This window comes from Ursus arctos, unplaced genomic scaffold (assembly GCF_023065955.2).
Source record: "Ursus arctos isolate Adak ecotype North America unplaced genomic scaffold, UrsArc2.0 scaffold_28, whole genome shotgun sequence".
Taxonomy (NCBI): Eukaryota; Metazoa; Chordata; class Mammalia; order Carnivora; family Ursidae; genus Ursus; species Ursus arctos.
Window position 1 is genome coordinate 22,286,009 of NW_026622963.1, and position 23,233 is coordinate 22,309,241.

A 23,233-nucleotide genomic window follows, 5' to 3' on the forward strand; every position below is an offset into this window, starting at 1 on the left:
ACAATTTGTTCAAATATCTCTTCTAGACCTCTGTTTTTCTCCACCCCCTCGGGGATGCCGATGATTCTAACATTGGATCGTTTCGTTGAGTCAGTAATCTCCCGTAGCCAACATTCGTGGGCGTGGATTTTTTTAAGACCATCTTCTATTTTTAATTTTTCCTCTATTAACCCATCCTCCAATTCACTAACCCTTTCCTCCGCTTCCGTGACCCTGGCCGTCAGAGCCTCTAGTTTTGCCTGCATTTGGCTCATAGAATTTTTAATTTCTGTCAAATTCGCTCTCATTTCCGCCCTTAGGGATTGTATATTCTCAGTAATATTTTCCTGAATACTTTTTTCAAGTCTACTCATTATCTTGACCATTGTTACTCTGAATTCCATTTCTGATAATTTGGTTACATCCATATCCGTTACTTCTGTGGCAGAGGCCCCTGACTCACTGTCCTTTCTTTGCTGGGGGGGGCTTCTCCTTCTTGTCATTCTGATGAAGAGAGGTTGCGGGGTTTCCAGAGCCCAAAATTATTGACTGGGTCCCAGGCCGTGCCCCTTGTTTTATAGGGATCTTAGAGATGTGGGCTTCTTCTTTAAAGATTTTATTTATTTACTTATCTGAGAGAGGGAGACAGACAGCAAGAACGAAACAGAAGCAGGGGAGTGAGAGAGGAAGAAGCAGGCTCCCAGCGGAGGAGCCCGATGAGGGACTCCTTTCCGGAACACTGGGATCACGCCCTAAGCTGAAGGCAGGCGCTCAATGACTGCGCCACCCAGGCGCCTGGGTTGTGGGCTTCTTGATTTTTCAGCCTGCCTTCCGTGTTCTGGGGGAGGGGCCTGCCGCGCCGATACTCAGGCAACCCTGTTTGGGTAGAGTCTCCGTGCCCCTGCGAGGGAGGATGGGGATGGGCACTCTCTGAGCCGGTATTTCCAGGCTTTTGTTCTCTGGCGGCTTTCCCTGGCGGCCGGCTATGCCTCTTCTGAGGGTCAGAGCAGCAGAGGCTGCATTGTCGCAGAACAGAGGGATTGCGGCCCGTTCTCCACTGATGTTCTGGCCACTTTAACTCTGTTACTGTTGGTGCTGCTCAACCCTGCGGCGTCCCGGGATGTGCGCACCAACTCGGTGACCCTGCCCTCACTTCCAGGGCCGGCGCGTCTCTGTCCTTTGTGTTTCTAATGCCGCCAGCCACCGGCCGCCCCGCGCGCTCCCGGGTCTCCCGGTCTCAGTCTATGCCCGGTGAGCACACCTCGATTCCGGAGTTCCGTGAGAAGCCTGGTGGCGCGCGCACCCGGTTCAGGGTCTCAGTCTGCTGTTTCGCGGGTGCCGACCGCGAGTCCGCCCGCTCCCCCGTGCAGGTGGCCCGCCAGCCGCCAGCCGCCCCGCGCGCGCTCCGGGAGCTCCCGGTCTCAGTCTGGATCCCGTGAGCGCACCGGGATTCCGGTGTTCCGGGAGATGCCTGGTGGCGCGCGCGTTCACGGCTCACCGGTCTCAGTCCGCTCTCTCGCGGGTGCCCTCTGTGAGTCCGCCCGCTCCCCCGTGCAGGTGGCTGCCGCTTCCCGGCGCCCAAACACGGCGGCTCCCTCCCCCTTCCGTTTATCTTCCGATATCTGTGCACAGTTTCATGGCTCCCCGCTTCGTACCTCAATACTCAGCGCTGGAGATGTTCATTTGTAGAGATCCAGATGCATCATCCTGCGTCTCAGGCTGATTCCGTGGTTATTTAGGCTGGTCTGGTACCTATCCAGCTCGACTCAGGGGACCGGCTGAAAAAGGGGTCCCCTACTCCTCCGCCATCTTAACTTCCTTCGGCACTGTTAGTATTCTTAACTTAGAGATGAGAAAGCTGTGAAGCAACTGGAAATTCACACATCTGGTAGCTAGTGCAGCCAGGATTGGAAACTTCCTCGTTATTCTAAAGTCCATCCTCTCAATCACCATGCCTCACTGCCTCTTCAGAGGAAACAAAAACTTAGCTGGCGAGGAAGTGAACCTGGACAACAGGGGTCAGAGAGCCAAATCCTAACCACCAGACCTATGTATTTTCCCACCTATATGTTTTCTATTTAATTATTTAAAAAACTATCTCTTTGATATTTTTTAGGATGTATCAAAGTCAGAAGAAATCTCAAGAAGCGCTGCCCCGCTACCAAGAGGCTTTAGAATATATTGAGATCAGTAGAGGTGAAAAAAGTCTTGAGTGTGTACCAGTATTGAAGGAATTAGCAGGTGTCGAGCAAGCCCTGGGACTTCATGACGCATCCATCAAGCATTTTCTGCAGGTAAGCTGCAATACACTGGCCACCAAAGCTCTTCTGGACCCAGTGCTTTTCATAGACACAAGTGGGATAGCAACTCCAAGAACGCCTGGCTTTGTTGTTCGCTCTGGATAAGAACACTTGGCCTGGAGTCGATGTTCAATGAACATCTTCGTATAGATGACTGAGTGGACGAATGTGGGATAGGGGTCTTCTGTTACCAGGTGCATGGGCCTCAGGTAGCCCGAGACTCCCTGAAGATGACTTTTCTCATGTTAGGGGCATAATTCAAGTCTCATTTTCTAAAGTTCTTTATCTTTTCATGTTTATCTCTTTAGAGCTTATGTTATCAAACTGATTAGGGTTCTTTTCTTCTATACTCTAAAATCTTCACCTGAAGCCACTTGGAGTTGTCATTTATTAGCTGCTGATGTACTTTATCAGCATAGGATTCCTCTGTGAGGGTGTCAGTCTGGGTTCTCCAGAGAAACAGAACCAACAGGATATATACAGAAACAGAGAGAGAGACTGGTTTTAGGGAATTGGCTGACACAATCGTGGGGGCACACAAGTCAGAAATCCATAGGGTAGGCAGGCTGGCTGAAAACTCAGGCAGGATCTCTATGTTATAGTCTTGAGACAGAATTCCTTCTTCTCCAGGAAACCTCAGCTTCTTGCTTTTTAGGCCTTCAACTGATTGGATAAGGCCCACTCACATCACTGAGGGCAATCTCCTTTTCTCCAGGTCTGATTGTAAATGTTAATCACATCTACAAAATACATCCGCAGCAAATCTAGACTAGTGTTTGACCTAAAAGCTGGGCACTACAGCTCACCAAGATGACACTTAAAACTAACCATCGCTGTGAGTTCGATGTTTTTGTATTTCATCATCTGCTAAAAGCACATTTTTAATTATTTTTTTTATTTTAAAATATTCATTATTTTCTGGGGTAGAATTTAGTGATTCATCAGTTGCATATAACACCCAGGGCTCATTACATCACATGCCCTCCTTAATGCCCATCACCCAGTTACCCCATGCCTCCACTGACCTCCCCTCCATCAACCTCAGTTTGTTTTTGTTTCTTAAATTCTACATATGAATGAAATCATATGGTATTTGTCTTTCTCTGATTGACTTATTTCACTTAGCCTAATACCGTCTAGTTCCATCCATATCGTTCCAAATGGCAAGATTTTAAATTTTTTGATGTCTGAGTAATATTCCATTGTATATATACCACATCTTTATCCATTCATTTGTTGATGGACATCTGGGCTCTTTCTGTAGTTTGGCTATTATGGACATTGCTGCTATAAACATTGGGGTGCAGGTGCCCCTTTGAATCACTACGTCTGTATACTTTGGATTAATACCTAGTAGTGCAATTGCTGGGTTATAGGGTAGCTCTATTTTTAACTTTCTGAGGAATTTCCATACTGTTTTCCAGAGTGGCTGCACCAGCTTGCATTCCCACCAACAAAGTAAGAGGGTCCCCTTTCTCCACATCCTCACCAACATCTTTTGTTTCCTGAGTTGTTAATTATAGGTCTATTTCACAAAGTACTAAGAGGTGAGGAAGGCCGGCCCAGGAAGAGGGACGAGCGAAGGTCTGAAGGTGAGACGTAGCTCAACTTCAGGGAACCGAACCAAGTTCCCTCTGCCTGGGCCATGGGGATGGTGAAGGTGGTAGATCGGTATCATTCAAGGAGGGTGTTGAAAGTCATGCTAAGGAATTTGAGCTTCATCCTACGGGCAGTTAAAGGTTTTCAAGCAGGGAGACTGACATCATGAGATTATCAATCTAGAAGGGTCACTCTGCAGTATGGACTAGATGGCAGAGAAGTAATCAGGGAGGTATCAGGAGACGGCCACAGCAGACCAGGTAGGGGATGATGACAACTGGACTCAGGTGTTGTCATGGTGATAAAGAACGTGGACAGACATGAGAGATGCATAGAGAGTAGAAACAGTGGGCGTAGGTGTTGGGGGAGTGAAGGAGGTGGAGGTGTCTGGCGTTGGGCCAGGTTTCTGGCTAAGGTCACTGTGTGGCCGGTGGGACCGTTTGCTGAGTGCAGGAACACTCGGTGGATTTGCCATGTTTTGTGAGTATCCATACTTCTGAATATTCTTATACAAAATGCTTTTTTCTCTGAGTATTTGCTGGTATAGATTTTCAGACGTTAAACCACTAGGAGGAAAGATGAAGATTTTATAGTTCTTGATTCAGGTTGACATCCTGCCAAAGGGTCGTTTTGATTCACCTCGCCACCAGGAGCTGGTTTGCCTTTGTTCTTAACTGACCCGGCTTCATACCAACCTTGCCAACTCTTTGACACTATTTTACTCCCATGTTATAGAATACAGTCTCGAATTTAATTTAAAGTTTTTCCTTAGTCCGGTTTTCCTAAATGTTTCCTACCGATATCCAGTTCTGCCCTTAAAATCTCAGTGCCATCTTTGCTGTACCAGTTTCTAAAGTTCAGAGAAAGGCGTCTAGTAATAATATGCTCAGGGTCTCCCGGGGAGGGTCATTACCTGTAAGAAAATCCACTGGAATGAAAGATAGGTGGCTTTTAAGACCCAACAGTATGCATATCAAAGATTGGAATTTGGTTTAGAGAAGCATTTCCCAAACTGTGTTCCGTAGAACACTGGCATCTCACACATCTCACAAGGATTCATAGGTCTTCCTAGAAAAGATGCTTGTGATTGAATAAATTTGGGAACTATTAAGTTCAAACTAAACACATGTCTCTAACACATGGTTTTACAGTGCATTTAAAATACCAGTGTGGGTCGTGAATCAAGAGGAGGGTCAAATACATCTCCGAGACCCTAGTATTCCCTGGGCCACAGTTTAGAAAACACTGGCTTAGAGAAAGAAACTGGAATTTCTAGAAGCAGGGGTCATCAACGGGATTTTACGTTCCAGCGTATTACCTTCCAGGCCTTATTACTCTTAGGAGCCCTTGGTGCTATGTGAATGGAAGATGGGTTAAGTAGTCCCTCTCGTTTGTAGGGCCCAGATTCACCATTTTTTTTTAAAGATTTATTCATTTATTTGAGAGAGAGAGCAGGGGAGGGGAGCGTAGAGGAAGATGGAGAAAATCTCAAGCAGACTCTCCACTGATATTGGAGCCCGATACCAGGCTTGATCTCGTGACCCAGAGATCGTGACCCGAGCCAAAATCAAGAGTTGGACACTTAACCAACTGAGCCACCCAGGGCCCCCCCCGCCTGATTCACCACCTTAAAGTATTTTGCCACAGTCGTTCTCCCTATCTTTTTATATAGACACACACACACATGCACGCATATATGTATGTGCCCAGCGGTAACTATCTACATTTTTTTAATCATCTAAAAGTATTTGAATATACCATGTCCTTCTATCCCTGATTACTTAACAAGGATAGTCTCTGAGGTAATCACAATACAGTTATCAAATTCAGGAATGTTGACATTGGTAGAGGCCATTTTCTATTTTGTCAGTCGTCCCAATACTGTCCTTTATGGCAGTCTTTGTTTTCCCTCCCATACAAGATCCAGTCCAGGATCATGTGTTACCATTGGTCATTATGCCTCTGGTCTTTAGTCTAGAACAGTTTCTCAGCTTGTCTTTGTCCCTGTGGACATTGACATTTTTGAAGATATAGACCAGTCGTTTTCTAGACTGTACCTCAGTTTGGCTTTGTCTGATGTTTTCTCGTGACTAGATTTGGACAACGCATGCCCGGCTAGAATATTACAAAAGGATATTGTATTTCTTAGGGTAGTACATCTGGAGGCACGTGATGTCACCTGTCCTTCATTAGTGACATTAAATTTATCACCCAGGGGCGCCTGGGTGGCTCAGTCGTTAAGCGTCTGCCTTCGGCTCAGGGCGTGATCCCAGGGTCCTGGGAGCGAGCCCCACGTCGGGCTCCCTGCTCCGCTGGGAGCCTGCTTCTTCCTCTCCCGCTACTCGCCCTGCTTGTGTTCCCTGTCTCGCTGGCTCTCTCTCTGTCAAATAAATAAATAAAATCTTTAAAAAATAAAAAATAATAATAAATCTATCACCCAATCATGGTGACTCTTCCTATACAGTAGCTATTGTTCCCCTTGCAGCCAATAAGGATTCAGTAGAGAGACATTTTTAAGACCATGTAAATACTCCACTCCTTTGCACATTTTCTCAACGTTTAGCATGCATTGATGAATCTTTCCCAAACCACTCTTTACAGCGATAGTTGCGGATGAATGATTTTCCATTCTGCCATTCCATCCACATTTATCAGTTGACATTCTACTGTTAGGAATGTCCCTCCCCCCTCCCACCAAGTTATTTGTTGTGTGTATGTTTGCTTTTTTCACTTAGTGGTATATTCTAGAAATCACTTCATAGCAGTTCATTCATCTGTACAAAGGTATAATAATCCATTTTATGTACATACTGTGTTTTTCTCAAATCGTTTTCTGTTTGGGCATTTTGATAGGTTCTAATATTTTTTAATTGCGGATAATGTTCTAATGAGTAAACTTACACACATATATTTTTATATTATTGGAGTTGTATCTTCAGAGTAAATTCTTAGAAGTGGGATTGCTCCGCCAAAGGGTGCCTGTGTGGATAGTTTTGCAGGACACTGATTTTCCTGGGGCTTCTACCGGTTATACTCCCACCAGCAATGTCGGAGCGTGCTGTTTCCCAACAGCCTCTTCCCAAAGAGCGTATCATCAAGCTTTGAGAGGCGAGAACTAACATCTCATATAGTTTTTAATCTGCACAATGGAACTGCCTATCTTTTCACAAGTTCAGTGGTTTCCTTAATATATTTTTTGTGAATTTTCTTTTCATATCATTTGTCTACTTTTTAATAGGATTTTTATCTAGTTTCTAACTGTTACAGCTCTTTACAGGGATGCCTGGGTGGTTCAGTCGGTTAATTTCTGCCTTCCGCTCAGGTCATGATCCCAGGGTCTTGGGATCGAGTCCCACATCGGGCTGCTTGCTCAGCAGGGAGCCTGCTGTTCCCCCTACTTGTGCTCTCACTCTGTCAAATAAATAAACAAAATCTTTAAAAAAGGTTAAAAAAATAAAAGTCACTACATATTACACGTATTGCCCCTTTATCCGTGACATATGTCATAAACATTTTCACCCAGTTTGTCATTTGTATTTTATTTTGTTCATGGTGTTTTTCTTGAGATAACTTATATAAAAGTTCACCCTTCTGAAGCGTATAATTTAGTAGTTTGGTCCCATTCACAAAGTGGTGTAAGCATTACCACCATCCGGTTGCAGAACATTTTCATCGCCTCAAAAGAAACTTGCCCCAGTGTGAGTTACTCTCCCATTTCTTCTCTCACTCTTGCCCTGGCAACCACCAGTCTACATTCTGCCTCTATGGGTTTGGCTGTTATAGACAGTTAATATAAATAGAATCCTATAATATGTGCCCTTTCGTGTCTGAATTTTTATCTAGCATATTGCCTTCAAAGTTCGTCCATGCTTAGCAAGTATTAGTACTTCATTCCTTTAAAAAAATTTTTTTAATTTATTTATTTGAGAGAGAAAGCAGCGCGTGTGAGCTGGGGGAGGGGCAGAGGGAAAGGGAGAGAGAGAATCTCAAGCAGACTCCCTGCTGAGCGTGGAGCCTGATACGAGGCTCGATCCCACGACCCCGAGATCATGGCCTGCGCCGAAATCAAGAGTCAGATGCCTAACCGACGGAGCCACCCAGGCGCCTCTACGTCATTCCTGTCTTATGGCTGAAGAGTATTCTGGCGTACAGATAGACCACATTTGTTCATCCCATCATCAGTTGAGGGATGCTTGGGTTGTTTCCACCACATGGAGATGACAAATAAAGCTGCTCGGGTCATTCACGTACAAGTGTTCACGTGGATATATGTTTTCGGGTCTCTTGGGTATAAAGCTGGTAGTGGAGTTGCTGAGTCATGTGGTAACGCAATACTTAGCTTTTTGAGGGACTGCCAAGCTATTTTCCAAAGCAGCCTCAGCATCCGATATTCCCAGCAGCAATGCCTGAGAGTCCTACCTTCTTCACCTCCTCACCAGCACGCATTAGTATCTGTCCTTTTTATTTCAGCCATCCTAGTGAAGGTGGGGTGGTATCCCGCTGTGCTTCTGACTCGAATTCCTCCAATGGCTCATGGTGTTCTGCCTCTGTGTCTATGCGTGTGGCCATGGGTCCGTCTTTGGAGAAATGTCTAGGCAAATCCTTTGCCCATTTTTTAAGTAGGGTTATTTGTCTTTTTATTGTTCACTCCTAAGAGTCCTTCATACGGGGTATTAGATACTAGACCTTATCAAATACATGATGTATAAATATATTCTCCCCTCCTGTGGGTTGTCTTCGCACTTTCTGGATCGCATCCTTGGAAGCACAAAAGTTTTTGGCTTCAGGGAAGTCCAACGTATCCTTTTTTTCTTTTGTTGCTTATGCTTTCAGCCTCACGTCTAAGAAACCCTTGCTTATTCCAAGCTCATGAAGGCTTGTATCTGTTTCCTTCTAAGCATTTTATGGTTTTAAATTTTACATTTAAATACTTGATCCATTTTGAATTGATTTTTTATAGGATGTAAAGTAGGGCTCCAACTTCGTTCTTTCGCATGTGAGTATCCAGTTGTCCCAATGCGATTTATTAAAAGGACTATCTTTTCACTGCTGAATTACCTTGGGACCTGTGTCAAAATCAATTGACCATAAATGTAAGGGTTTACTTTTGGACTTTTGATTCTATTCCATTGATCCGTATGTCTATCCTTAGGCCAGCACCACATGCTCAATCAATGTTGTTTTGTGGTAAGTTTATGGATAGCTACTATGAACATTCAAGTACAAGTTTTATGGTAAGTTTTGAAAGCCATAAGTGTGACATCTCCAACTTCCTTACTCTTTTTTAAGATTGTTTTGGCTATTCTGGCTTACTTACATCTTTATATGAATTTTAGGATAAGCTTATCAATTTTTGGAAAAAAAACACGGAGTCAGTATTGACATCTTCATAATATTAAGGCTTTCAATACATGAACATAAGATATCTTTATTTATTTAGTTTTTCCCTAGTTTCTTTCAACCACGTTTTGTAGTATAAGTTTTATACTTCTTCTGGGAGATTTATTCCCAGGTATCTTGTTCTTTTGATGCTCTTAGAAACAAAAGTTTTTTTTTCTTAATTTCTTTTCACTACTGTTCATTGCTAGTGTGTAGAAATAGAAATGATAGGTTTATCTTGCATGCTGCAATCCTGCCGAACTCGTTTATTAGCTCTAATATATTCTTTTTGTAGATCCATAATGCTTTTTTGCCATGCAAAAGCTTTCTTAATGCTTTCACATTTTCAACATTTCCCTTCACTACATTTGGATTTTGAAGCTTGTAGAAGGATTTCTCTGTATTAGTTATAGAGTAACTCACTGATTTTTATACTTGTAAAGTTTAATCGGTGACTTTTATTGTTTTTTATTCTTGAGTTGAATAAAGATTAAAGAGCGTTTAAATAAATACCTCCCAACCATTATTGAAGAGAGAGCTTTGTGAAGCTGAAATGGCATTGGGTGTGCAGTCAGAAAATCCGAGTGGGAGTCCAGATTCTTCTATTGTCAGCTGCTTGATTATACAAGTCATTTAACGTCCCCAAAAAACAAAAAACAGAACAAAACAAAAAAACCAGTCCTGCAAGAGGCCCTATCCATTTCACAGAACTGCTCAAAGGTTCAAAATGGAAAGTGCTTTGTGAACCATTAGGCATGTTGCCAGTATAAGCTCCTTTTATTTATCAACAGTAATTATTAAACATTTATCCAGGCTCCTCTTTTCTCTCAGAGCTTTACCTTAGATGCAGAAAGGTACCGTGTGGCTGCGGCTCTCCACGGGAGCCCTCGCCCAAAAGCCGTTTAGTAAGTACCCCGCTAAGAAAAGGGGGTTTGTTATTTCACCCCCTGGTTTTGCCGCTCTTCATTCCTTTGGAGTGAGAGAAACGCCCAGAGAGAAAAGACCTTTTATTTTCTGTAGAATGACGACAAGTTCCAAAGTATTTTAGGAACTAACCCATTCAAGTGGAGACAAATACCAAGCCCCACGGAGCCACCACACGGGGCAGGCGCCGGTCCCAGGGTCCCAGGGGCCGGTGACCGGGCTGCTCGGGGCCCCATCGGTCCCCCTGCAGCAGGGCTCTGCGAGACAGCCTGCAGGCACGATTGTTCCTGAAACTACTCGTGGCGGATGTTGGCAATAGACCCTTGTTCTCGATCCGAAAGAAAACTCGCAGGATTTCATTTCTGTGAGGTTGTTCGTGGGTGTGTGTGTGTTCGGGGGGGGATGAATTAACGCCCACGGGCTTCGGCTGCTTTTTTATATCTCTGACAGTCGAACTGCCTATCTTCTGTTCAGTTTTTAGGGCAGCTCTGCCTCTCAGGAGTTCCCAAACTTGGGGGCAGTTGGATTCACAAGTATCGCGAACCAACTTACCAGTCAGTCTACCAGAAACTTGGAGGTCAGAAAATGCGGCCTCGGGTTCCTCTGGGCAGGCCATGAACCTCCGCCAAGCCCAGGGGACGGGTGACAGGTGCTCACACCGGGCTCCTACCAGCTTCAGAGGATACAGCAAATGGCAATGCCTCTGATTGGTTCTGGTTCATCACTGTGTATTTGCTGTAACACGCTATTTATAATTTCCCAAATCTCTGAAAATTCTAGCCTTTTCTTTTTTTTTTTAAGAATTTATTTATTTATTTGACAGAGACACAGCAAGAGAGGGAACCCAAGCGGGGGAGTGGGAGAGGGAGAAGCAGACTCCCCGCTGAGTAGGGAGTGCCAATGCGGGGCTCGATCCCAGGACCCTGGGATCATGACCTGAGCCAAAGACGCTTAACGGCTGAGCCACCCAGGCGGCCCCAATACGAGCCTTTTCTTGTTTAAAATTAGAAAAGATGCAGAATGCAATTATGATTCTGTGCATTATAAAAATTTTCTAAGAATAACATACATCCAGGTGCCATACTGTTTCTTTTTAAGTTACTATTTTTAAAAAAATGATAATTCTCTTTATATTAAAAAAAATCAAGCCATGCAGAAAAATACAAAGAAGTGACTTTGTATTTCCCAGGTCATCCCAGGCCTCCCTTCCCAGAAGTAGCCAGTGGTGATGCTTGTAGTATCTTTCCTCTGCATATGTACATACGGGGATAGATTGAGAGACAGGGAGGCAAGAAAGAAAAAAGAGAAAGAAAGATTGATGAATTTGACGACATAAAAACAAAAAACTTATCTGTGACAAAATATCCCAATGTCAAAAAATAAATATCAAAGGGAGGAGATACAGAAAGAATCCTTATAAAAGCTAGGTGAGGGGCGCCTGGGCGGCTCAGTCGGTTAAGTGTCCAACTCCTGGTTCCAGCTCAGGTCATGATCTCAGGGTCCTGAGCACTCAGCGGGGAGTCTGCTTGAGATTCTCTCTCCCTCTGCCTCTGCCCCTTCCCACTCATGCTCTCTCTCTCTCTCCAAAATAAATAAATAAATAAATAAATAAATAAATAAATAAATAAATCTTTTTTTAAAATCTAGATGAAAAAGACAACACAATAGAAATGTAGATGAAAGGCAGGAGCAGTCAGTTTACAGAAGAGGAACTACAAATAGCCAATAACCATACGAAAATAATTATCAACGTCATCTGTTATGAAAGAAATGCACTTTAACTGAGGAGAGGCCATTTTCACCTGCTGTGAGCAAAATAAGAGTTTGAGGATGCCCCGTGATGGCAAGGGTACAAGAAAGCAGGCATCCTTACGCACTGCTGGGAAGTGGGGTTGGCACTAATTTGGGGGAAAACAGTTGATATCCCCTCTCCAATTTTATAATGCACTGACCCTTTGACCAGCCGATTCACTTCTAGAAACCGACCCAACAGATAGATGTGTACACGTGTGCAAAGATGTATGAGCCATTGGGGCACCTGGGGGGCTCAGTCGTTAGGCGTCTGCCTTCGGCTCAGGTCATGATCCCGGGGTCCTGGATGGAGCCCCACATCGGGCTCCCTGCTCCGCTGGGAAGCCTGCTTCTCCCTCTCCCACTCCCCCTGCTTGTGTTCCCTCTCTCGCTGAGTCTCTCTCTATCAAATAAATAAAATTAAAAAGAAAAAGATGTATGAGCAATGAAACAGTGTCGCTGGCAAAAACGAGCCTTTAGAAATTAAACGTACTCTTAAAATCCATTAACAGGGGACTGGTGATGAAATGATGACACATCCATGTGGTGGAACACCATAGAAGCACTGAGAAGAATGAGATGGCTGTGTGTGTTCTGACTTGAAAGATGCCCAAAGTGCATTATTATTTTCAAGAAGCCAGATGTAGACCAGAATGTCGATTCAGTCCACAACTGGTCAGACCCAACAATGTGCCGGCACAGTGGCCCGCGCTGGGACTGTGATGCAGGGTCACGGCCTCGAGGAGTAGCCTAGGGTGTGACCTGGGCCTGAGCTGAATAGTCACACAGATGAATCTAGAATGGCAACTGTGGCATGCACATGGGGGAATGTAAGGGTGCTGTGAGAGCTCCCAGCAGAGCGGCCTGAGACACCCCAAAGACTGAGGAGAGGGGAGCAGGGCCACTGTGGCAGAGCCCAGAGGGCTGGTCCGGACGAAGCTGGGCATGGGGGGCAGGGCGGAGTCAGGTTATGATGGCACATGCGCACCTGGGCACGTGCGCATTTGTATAAACATGTCAGTAGCTCTGAGAGGACGCTCGGGAAACCTGATAGTGATAACTATAAGGAGTCAGACTGCGGATGGGGAGAAGAGGGTGAGGCCTATAGACAGAAGGGAGAGGGCGCTTTAACTTACCACGTAGGCTCTTTCAAAATTATATACCGGCATTACTCTTATAATCTAAAATCTAGCTACGTTTTAAGAAAACACACACTTACGACCAAGAGAGAATGAAAGTCTAAGTTCCCAACATATCTATTTTGGTGCTAACCCTTACGGAGAGGAGGACCTTTTCTCCCCAGCCCTTTGGAGGAGCTAAAATTGACAACTGGAGAGCTGCCATTGAGGACTCTCTCTATTAAAAGAAACTGGCTTGGTCTGGGGCCCTCAGAACTCAGTGTTTGAATGCCCTCTGCACCCACTAACTTCCCTTTCAACTACCCCCCCTCTCCCCCCCACCTCCGGGGAGTCCCAGCAACATCTTTCTCTCAGCCAAGCCTCTCCGGCTGCCCTGGGCCCCCGCGGTGTGGGTGGCCATGACAGGCTTCCCTCCTGGCCAGACACGGGAGAGGAAAGGAAGTGTCAGCCTGAAGCTGCAACGTGACCCTGTCTTGTGCAAGGCCATCAGCCCAAAGCTGAAGGGTCGGATGGTCAGCTCTGGCAAGGCCAGGAGGGAAAGCCATGTAACTGCACGGCTGGCCAGTTCTAGAAGCGACACAGCAAGCTCACACCTCACAATGACAGGGGGACTTGAGTCAAAGCAGACTCCCCACTGTGGTGTCGTCCCTCTGCAGTTAGTTCTCAGAAGCTGCTTCGGGATCCACGTATTGGCAGTCCGGTCTCGCCCTAGCCAGATCATCCAACTTCTAGACCGAATTTACTACCTAGCAACTATTTCTCTGACTCTCAAATAATACTTCATCATGCTGATTAGAAGATCATCGTTCTGTAACTTCTACTCTCTTAAAAACCAGGTGTTAGACTAGAAAAGGATGCAGCTGGAAATCACAGGCCTTAGCTTGAATCCCTGTCCTGCCACTGACCCCTCTATGTGACCTTCAGTTAGTTGCTTGATCTCCTGGGTGCTTCATTTTCCCCATCTGTAAATTGGGCTGTTGACATCCCCCTTACCACTCGTTCCTCGACTAAGCGGGCAGGTGTACATAATTCACATAGCACCATGCCTGACAAAACTAGGTGCCGAATCAGTGTGAGTTTCTGCGGTCCCACTGTCCCCTCCAGCACCAGCCCTCTGCTGTACAAAGAGATCTTGGCAGTTACTGAGTTGGAGACTTATCTTGCCTTCCCCATGAGCGTTCATGTCTCCAGGGTAAAGAGACTCATTTGAGGTCCACGAATGTTCCTTGAGTGACTTGTGTACTCTCTGCTGTGCTATGGGAGAGGAGATCCCTCCCTGAGTCCGTGATCCCGTCCTTATTACCAAATGGGAAAAGAATCTGTCCGTCCCTCCTGCCAAGAGCTGGGGTTCTGCCGTCAGAAGCCTGCATGTTTTAAGTTGAGTGTTCACATGATGGGGTCTGCTTGCATAAATAGAAACATCCTTTTTACTAGTCATCAAGTTTTCCCCTCAAGAACTATTACACATTTCACAAATCCAAGGGGACAGGCTCAGTTCGATAAGAGCCTGCCAGCTCTAACTCGGGCTGAGTCTGTGGACGGCTGGATCGGCGCTGTGGAATCGGTGGTTTCCCCCAGAAACGCGCAGGAGGACCAGAAGGCCACAGCGCGCCTGGGTGGCACAGCGGTTAAGCGTCTACCTTCGGCTCAGGGCGTGATCCCGGCGTTCTGGGATCGAGCCCCACATCAGGCTCCTCCGCTATGAGCCTGCTTCTTCCTCTCCCACTCCCCCTGCTTGTGTTCCCTTTCTCTCTGGCTGTCTCTCTCTGTCGAATAAATAAATAAAATCTTTAAAAAAAAAAAAAAAAGAAGGCCACAGCGGCTCTGTACCTTGGCAGGGCGGGAAGTGGTTGGTCTTGTGAATGAGGTTTTTCAGTGAAGGACCTCGCTCAATATGGGACATTAAAGGTTTGGTTTCGGTGTTTGTTATTAACCCGGTACAACCTGCTAACAGCTCAAGAGATTTAGGAATATTGAACACTCCCTCTCAGCTTCAAGATGACAGTTGAGAAACATGTAACCATAAGATGCTGAAAACAACAAAGAATGGGAGGAGAAATTTGAGCCCTGGGAGATTAATAAATAATGAGGAGCGAACGCAGTCAAGCCACAGATCCTCAGTGGGGCCCATTACTTTTGCTCCTGCATGAAGCCAGAGAGGCAAGCAGGGCTCCTATAATTCTGTTAACGCTAACAACTAGTCCTCAAATGCTCTCTGATGCATACGACAGGGGTACTTATATTCTCTTAGCAAACAGGGTGTTGTTCCAGAATCGTGAACAGTGCTTTAGTTTGGCAAATTGGGTAATCTAATCATCACCAGCTTTGTCAACTGCCTTTGTATTTACTCCCGACGGAGGCCTCCTGTACCCTGCAGGGCTGCGGTTCTCAGTCCGCATCCCCTGGAACCCTCATATTCCACGGAGGGTCTTTTGGGGGCAGCTGGGTGGGCACAGCTGGGTGGGCTCCTAGGCCCTCTCCACCTGCTTCAGTGAGAGCAGCTCCACTCTTAACTGGCTCTGTATTTTAGAGAACGTGGAAGATTCTATTTGGAATGAAAGGGTTTTTTTGGTTTGTTTCTTGGTTTTGGGTTTTCTTTTTTTTTTTTTTTTTCTTTCTTTGCTTCAAAACAAAACCTTGAAACTCAGTGGTGCCATGATGTGTGCAACCTTTTGTAAATTACTTTTCCACTCACTGGTATGTTTCTGAAACGTAGCCATGTTAAAAGACATCAGTAGAGTTCAATCCTTGTATGAATAAACCACGATCCATTCATTCCCCTTCTCCTGGATAGATTCCCCCTTTCTCACCATTTGAAATAATGCCTCAGTGAAGTTGAGGGCATTTTTTTTTTTTTTTTTTTTTTTTTGTATCAGCAGTGAGACGTGGTGAACTTTGAGCTGGCCAGGAAGGGAAGGGACAGTAGGAGGGGGTGGATGGATAGTGAGAAGGGGGGAGTGGATAGAGGACTAGAAATTGCATGGATTTCTATGTGATCGAGGCAGGGTGTGATAGAGTGAGGAGGGTTCTGTGAGCCACACGGTCCAGAGGTAGCACAGAATAAGCTATGATAAGGCCCCAAGTGTGATTGAGGACACAGACTGGCTTGCAGAAAGCAGTTAAAAATGAAGGTGAATTGAATAGGACTGCATTAAATTAAACTGAATTTGATTGAACTAATCAATGAGATGCTAATCTTGCACATTTTAAACATCATGGTTCCCTTTTTCTCCCCCCAACTCCTTCCATGTTAAACCAGCATATGGTTTTTAGAAGCTTCAAGAACATCAAATATAAATTAGATCAGGGATTGAGTTTCTGAAAAATGAATAATAAATGTTTGCTTATATTAGTATCTCACACAGAAAAATGTTGAGGTTATAAAAATTTTGTGAAATTCAGATCCCCTTAAGCTCTCAGGATCCACTTTCCTGATATTGTGAGCATTTTTGCTCTTGGAAGATTTTGCTTCCTGTCTCCAGAAGCAAAAGGTGATCTACAGAACTTTCAGAACATGTAGTTATTCATTTGAAAACAATTTTGATAGACATCTATCTTTCATGTTGCCTTGAATTATAATATTGAGTGGAAACTAAATATGAAATCTTTTTTTAATTTGAATTTGAGTTTTAATCAATCTAAAGTACTGTGTGTGTTAAAAGTCTTTGTAACAACATGAGTTAAATCTTTCCTGGTATCGCTGGATTCCTTCCTCAGTGGTGGATTGTGGAGATAGTTAGCCGGGGAAAACCCCAGGTAAACAGGATTCGGTTTGCATTTGGGGTGGGGCAGGCTTTTCCTCTCTCTTTTTTCCTCCCTGCAAACCCTGATCATGTGATGCTTTGACTCTACCCCGTGGCTCCGACTGTCTTTACTGTTTGGAGTGTGCAGCGTTTGAAAAGCATTTCAAGTCAGAGCCTCAGGCCAAATTGAGGATAATGACTAATTGGGAGGTGGCCGAAATTACTTGTTCAATGTATTTATAGCCTATCATTAAAAAAAAGTAAATTTAAAACAAAGCATATTGTTGGCATTTATGAATATGAAATTCTGGTTGTTCTAACACAACAATTAAAGTTATTATTACCAGCCATCTTGATCTGGAGTAGCCCCATCATAAAAAGTCTAGAGCTAGTAACTCAGCTGATTTTAAATATGACAAATGAGGCGTCATGACATTTAAATATGACAGTCTAGCGTCTACCCTGATTATCAACTCAGACATGGGCTCCGCTGATCATCAGAGGATGAAGTCTCTATGCCTTTGCTGTGTCACTGTTTGGTCTGGACTAGAAAGTTCTAGTGGTAGGACTTTATCTCCTAGCCCACCTCCCATGGATTAGGCATAGCTCCTAGAGCCTGAATGAGTCTATGGGGAAGTGTGCTGGCATCAATTAGTGATGTCTGCCACCAGGGGCCAGGGCAGAAGAAGCGAATCTAAAGTCAGAGGATCAAGGTCAGAGTCTTATCTCCATCCTTTATTAGCTGTGAGCTATCTCAAGCAAGTCACCCAGTAGGCAACCTCAGCTTTCTCGTAGCAAAAGTAGTTAAGAAAATTAAAGTCGAGGGACTCCTGGGTGGCTCAGTTGGTTAAGCGTCTGCCTTCAGCTCAAGTCATGATCTTAGGGTCCTGGGACTCCATCCCAGGAGCCCCGGGAGCCTCATGTTGGGCTGCCACTCCGTGAGGAGTCTGCTTCTCCCTCTCCCTCCCCCCTCTCCTGCTCTGTCTCAAATAAATAAATTAAAGCTTTTTTTTTTAAGATTTTATTTATTTGTTTGACAGAGAGAGACAGCCAGCGAGAGAGGGAACACAAGCAGGGGGAGTGGGAGAGGAAGAAGCAGGCTCCCAGCAGAGAAGCCTGATGTGGGGCTCGATCCCAGAACGCCAGGATCACGCCCTGAGCTGAAGGCAGACGCTCAACGACTGAGCCACCCAGGCGCCCCAATAAATTAAAGCTTTTTTTAAAAAAAGAAATGAAGCATGGAACACTACATCAAAAACTAATGAAGTACTGTATGGTAACTAACATAACAAAAAAAATTTTTTTTAATAAAAGAAAATTAAAATCGTAATACTACAAATGAGAAAGAAATCTTAGTTGCATTAGTATGTCTTGCCTATCGCAATCTGGCATTTCTCCTTTAAACCCACAGAATTTTAGTGTTCTGTCACCGTTCCGGCAATTAATGGCAAACTACCTACCATCTTGCATTAGTGCATTGTACGACATCGTGCTGGCTTCCATGCTTTCCCTGTTGCCCACACTTTCTAGCCCTGGCCTCTCCTGCCGTAGGCAATTGGTAATTATGTGTTTATTGTATGAATGTAAACGTATTACTAAGTGCATTTTTAAAACTTTAGAATTCTACGGTCATATGAATATAGCTTTATTTTCTCATTTATTTTTTATTTTCTTTTTATTTGGAGAGATGTAGTTTGCCTTTTATTTGAGAGGATTGTTATTATTTTATATTCACAGGATCATAGGTTTTATTTTTTTTTTCTCTCAAAGAATTTTAAATTGGGCTTTATTTTCAAGGACCTGAGCTGTTTTCTGTGCTCAGGCAGCCCCATGGGCCCGTTTGAAGAGGGTGCAGACCGATGGGCTTGGTGGATCAGGCACTGGGGAGGCTGCCAACGCCTTCGGGGGTCCCACTTTCTGGACTGAGCACGGGCAGGGCTCTGGGCTCACCCACTTCCTCTGCACAGCACTGGCGCTCTGTGACCCATCTCCTTCCTTCTTGAACCCTTCCTCCCCGCCTCCCCCTGCGCCCTGGGCTGACACCACACTACCACGCTCCCAGGAGCAGAGACCGGTAAATGATTTACTTAGCGATGTGCCCCGGTCACAGCTTCAAGCCATCTGGACCCAGCCTTTCCCTCTCCACTTCACAATGCCTTTAAGATCCAGGTCTCCTAAGAATCGATTGTGCTTCCCCATAAATCATATCGTCTAGCGGGCTAGGAAGTTCCTTGGCTTTCTGCTTATCGCTGCAAGAACAGTTAGCTCGCTATTGCTGCCGCCGAGCAGGTAAACAAACGTGTTTCTCCTTTCCCTGGTGACAGGCGCATCTCATCGTTCTCAGCAGAAACCCCTGTCAAGAGGAGGCAGCGGTCTCCGCACATTCTGTCGCCCACGCCGCCGTCGCTTCTGGGAGGACCGAGCACCACGGTGAGCGCGCACCTTCAGTGGGCGAGGCCCGCTCCCGGCCGGCTGTGCACGCGCGGCTGGGTCTGTAACCTGCTGCCTTTAGGATGGGCGCGCAGGTGGCGGGGGCTGTGACATAGGCTCCTTGGAGAGCTTTGGCGGCTTTATATGGCCATGCGTAGCTCTGCCACTTCCTTCGTTTCGCTAGTGTTCTTTGGTTTCTGTCCTCTTTGGCCTTTCTCTAATCTTTTACTTTCAAATCCAGTGAATCTTCCTCCAAACGGAGCTGTTAAGAACCCCAGAGATTCCATGCTGGGCTTACAGGGTGAGCCATGCTCTGCTCTCAAAGGGGATCTATTTTTAAAGATTGTTGTGGAGCTACTGTGGCAACAGATCTGGCTTGTGGAACCCCAGCCCACAGGCTTTCACGGGACTGGGCTTTCCATGAGGATGCACTTACATGGTTTCGGCAGTCCAAGAGGAGTTGCCATTTATGACTCATATGGTTTTTCTTAGCCCCAGGTAATAGGTAGAGCAGCGAGCTTGGGACGTTCTTTAATCCCCTATTCTGGACTCCGAGTTTACAGTATGCCTCTGTCCATGAAGAACACATCTCCAGTGACTTTTGGGGGGGGGTTGGGTCAGAATATTCAGAAACAGAATATAAGTCACAAAGACGACCTAGGACTATATTCCAAAATTTCAGATAAAAATAATCACGTACTATAGTAAAATAAGATCCAGTGTGCCAGCAAGCCTAAAATTGAGATCCAGAATAATTGGGGTTCCGGGAGGGAGTTGGGCTAGGATGTGGAGGCTGGCAGGTAGGCGGAGAGGAAGGGGACGTCTCTCTGAGCAGCTTGTCTGCACAGATCCCTGGGCCGAGCAGGGGCTCCAGCCCAGAGAGGAGCTAGTGAAGGGGATATAGGGGTTTATCCATCTGTCCAGCCCACCTGACAGACTCCTCATTCCGGTCTCCTGGAGCCTTGAGCACCTTTTCAGAGCTGGAGCCCCCCATCTAGGGATAGAGAAGGCAGGCAAACTTTCAGATCCTCTCCCCTGAAACACTCCATATATAACAATCAACTTCAAAACCTTCAAAGAGCTAGCAGTGTTTTGACCAGCTTATGCGTGCCTCACATTCCTTTAATAGGGGAAAAGAACCTTCCACTCCCAACTATTAAGATAGTGAAAATGCCAATGCGTGTTTGATGGAAATCCCTAGACTAGCAGGAGTCACAAATCGGAATGTCTACAGGAACTGAGTAAGCTGTGTGAGCGACATGGATGGTCATGACGATACAGCAGCAGCAAGCAAGCGCATCATAAATGGCAGCTACTGTGGATTTGAACGTGAGAGACAATACAGAGTGCTGAGGACTGCAGCAAACTGGGGAAGCCATAGCCTAGAGTACGCAGTGGTCTCTCAGCTCCAGCCCGTTACCGTCATGTGGAAGGCAGGCTTCTATGGCAGATATGCTCTTTCAAGAGAAGGCAGAAATCTAGATTTTTGTGTGTAGTTGATGGTAACTAATTCAAATACGTTTTGGACTCTGAATGGGCCAAAACAAGTGTGAGGGCCAGACTTGTAACTTCTGACCCAGAGAGAGCAGGTATATAATGAATGCTTGTCGGGTCCTTCCTGTTTTCCTCAAGGGCTCATGGGTTTCAGACAACTGGAGAGTTCTGAGCATTTAAACTGGTGGGGTGGGGAAAGGGGAGTCTTGGGTATTCCCAGGGGAATGCCAGACAGCTAGGGGGCCCCTGGGTGGCTCAGTCGGTGATGCGTCTGCCTTCCGCTCAGGTCGTGATCCCAGGGTCCTGGGACTGAGTCCCCCATCAGGCTCCCCGCTCAGCAGGGGGTCTGCTTCTTCCTCTCCCTCTGCCCCTCCCCCCAACTTGTGCACTCTCTCTCTCTCTCTCTTTCTCTCAAATAAATAAGTAAAATCTTTTAAAAAGAGAGAGAGAGAGAGAGAATAGCAAACAGCTAGAGGAAACCAAGTCCCAAAGACCCTCTTTGCCTAGAGGGACTCCCATTTGCTAGCATCTCAGCTAGTTAAAAAAAAAAAATGTATGGATTGGATGAGGACCCATAGAACTTGTGTCCTGAAATGTTTTTTCCCTCTAGCTGCGAGGTCAGGCCACTCGGCTTTGCATGATTCACGGAATCAGACAATCCAAATATATATATCCATACCTACATTTGTATTTTCATGTTTAAGAATAAATATAGTGTGGGTATTGTAAATTGAGAATAACAGTGATTCCATAATAAGATCTGTGAGAATGCAATGACCTCGCACAGTAACAATAGTAGTAACAGCTAATGCTTGCATAGTGCGTAAGGCCATGGTTCTAACCAGTTACATTTATTAACTCAGTTAATCCTCACAACTTCTCCATGAGGTTGGCATAAGTACTTCCAGTTTCTGGTGGAGAAACCAAGGCACAGAGAGATTCAGTAATTTCCCCAGGGGTGCATAGCCAGGGAGTAGCAGATTCTTGACCTCCTTGTTACATTAAAAGGGCTGCACACGACCCCGCCTTTCCTTCCTTGCCCCACCTCCCCCCCTTAGGCCTGCGGAGGAGTCTGTGGCATTTGGGACAGAGAAAGGACTAGAAGAGCAGAGGCAGCTCAGAGAGATGGGTTGGGAGAGCCGGGGGCCAGGGGCCAGTGCAGGAGCATGCACGGGTTCTCAGCTCCCCCTCTGTCTTTGGTGCCTGAACCCTGCAAGCTGACTTGCTGGTCAGAAGTTGAACTATAGAAGGAGTATAAAGATGGAAGAAAACTCCCCCCAGGAGCAGGGAGCTGCAATTGGCTTTACAAACCAGGGGAGCGGGGGTCACTTCTGCTTGAGGCTTAGTGGCTCGGTTGCTAGAAACATAGGCAGCAGGAATCATGGTAATAACGTTACCCCGGACAATTAGTCTCAGGAGTCGAGCTGGCCTTGTCTGCAGATGCTGGAACTCTCACACACGTGCTCACTTAATCTTTTTCGCAAGCCTGAATTTTACAAGCGAGCGAACACAGCCAGCTCCCCATCCCTGCCCATTCCATCTGTCTGTATTCTGTCTACTCATTGCTCTACCCAAAAAGGACACAGTCCTTCTCCATCTGTAGGGTGCTTCTAGACAAGCCCTTCTCGGGCTCAGCTTCTGTGAATCAGAAGACACTGGAAATGGCTGGCACCATGACGCCATTAGGAAGAATGTTTACTGAAGCCTTAAAGGCGAGTCAGCACGAAGCAAGGTTGGGCAGTGAAACCGTAGGATCAGAACAGCTGTTCTTTGGGCAGCAACATGAACCTGGGAACAGGTGTAGAGAGGAGCACCAGGCCTCGTCCCTAAGGCCTCAGACCATCTAAATGGGCACATCAGAAACGAACACAAGCAAGGAGGAACCCCAAACTCTTGCTACTGTGTTTACCAGTTTGAAAGCTGTATCTGTCACAGTCCTGGTTCCCTTGGTGGAGAACGTGGGTTAGGCTGTGGAAAATGAACTGACTGTCCAGCGTTGGGAGATCCAGTTTGTTCCGGCTTTTACCCACAAAGCCTCAGTGTGGGGGTGTGGGCCCAGGGGACCCGTGTTACAGGCATGGAGTTGGCATGCCTTGGGAAGCAGGAATGAGCCGGGCCCCACCCAGCCAGGAGCTGCAGTGGGACTGGGCAGGTGCCTTCCCACCATCTTTCAGGGAGCCTGGACATTCATGTCATCTCTCTCTGTTACCCCTTCACAGGCCTATGCCCTCACGGTGGGAATGAGGGAAACCCACCCAGGCCTCTGCTGCCTCCCGAGAGGAGAAAGGAAATGGGGGAATTTGGAACTTATCTTTGACAGCTAAGGGGAGCTAAGGAGAGACCACCTCCCCCCTAACACACACACACACACACACACACACACACACACACACACACACTGGTTGGCTTTCACCCAGGATGGCAGGACTGTGAGCTGGACTTTAGTCCCTTTGAG

The 23,233-nt window shown here is 46.0% G+C and overlaps 1 protein-coding gene across 3 annotated transcripts in view; it reads left to right on the forward strand.

The window, feature by feature from the left end:
• The window catches only part of TTC23 (tetratricopeptide repeat domain 23), a 99,896-nt gene that overhangs the window by 49,138 nt on the left and 27,525 nt on the right, over nucleotides 1-23,233 (forward strand). For all 3 annotated transcript variants that reach the window (XR_008956153.1, XM_026510372.4, XM_026510373.4), the window contains exons 6-7: nucleotides 2,096-2,273; nucleotides 19,179-19,284. Coding sequence is in view for 2 of the 3 variants with exons in the window: in XM_026510372.4 (XP_026366157.1) it covers nucleotides 2,096-2,273; nucleotides 19,179-19,284 (284 nt within the window). In the remaining variant the exon portion in view is untranslated. The remainder of the gene's footprint in view (nucleotides 1-2,095; nucleotides 2,274-19,178; nucleotides 19,285-23,233) is intronic.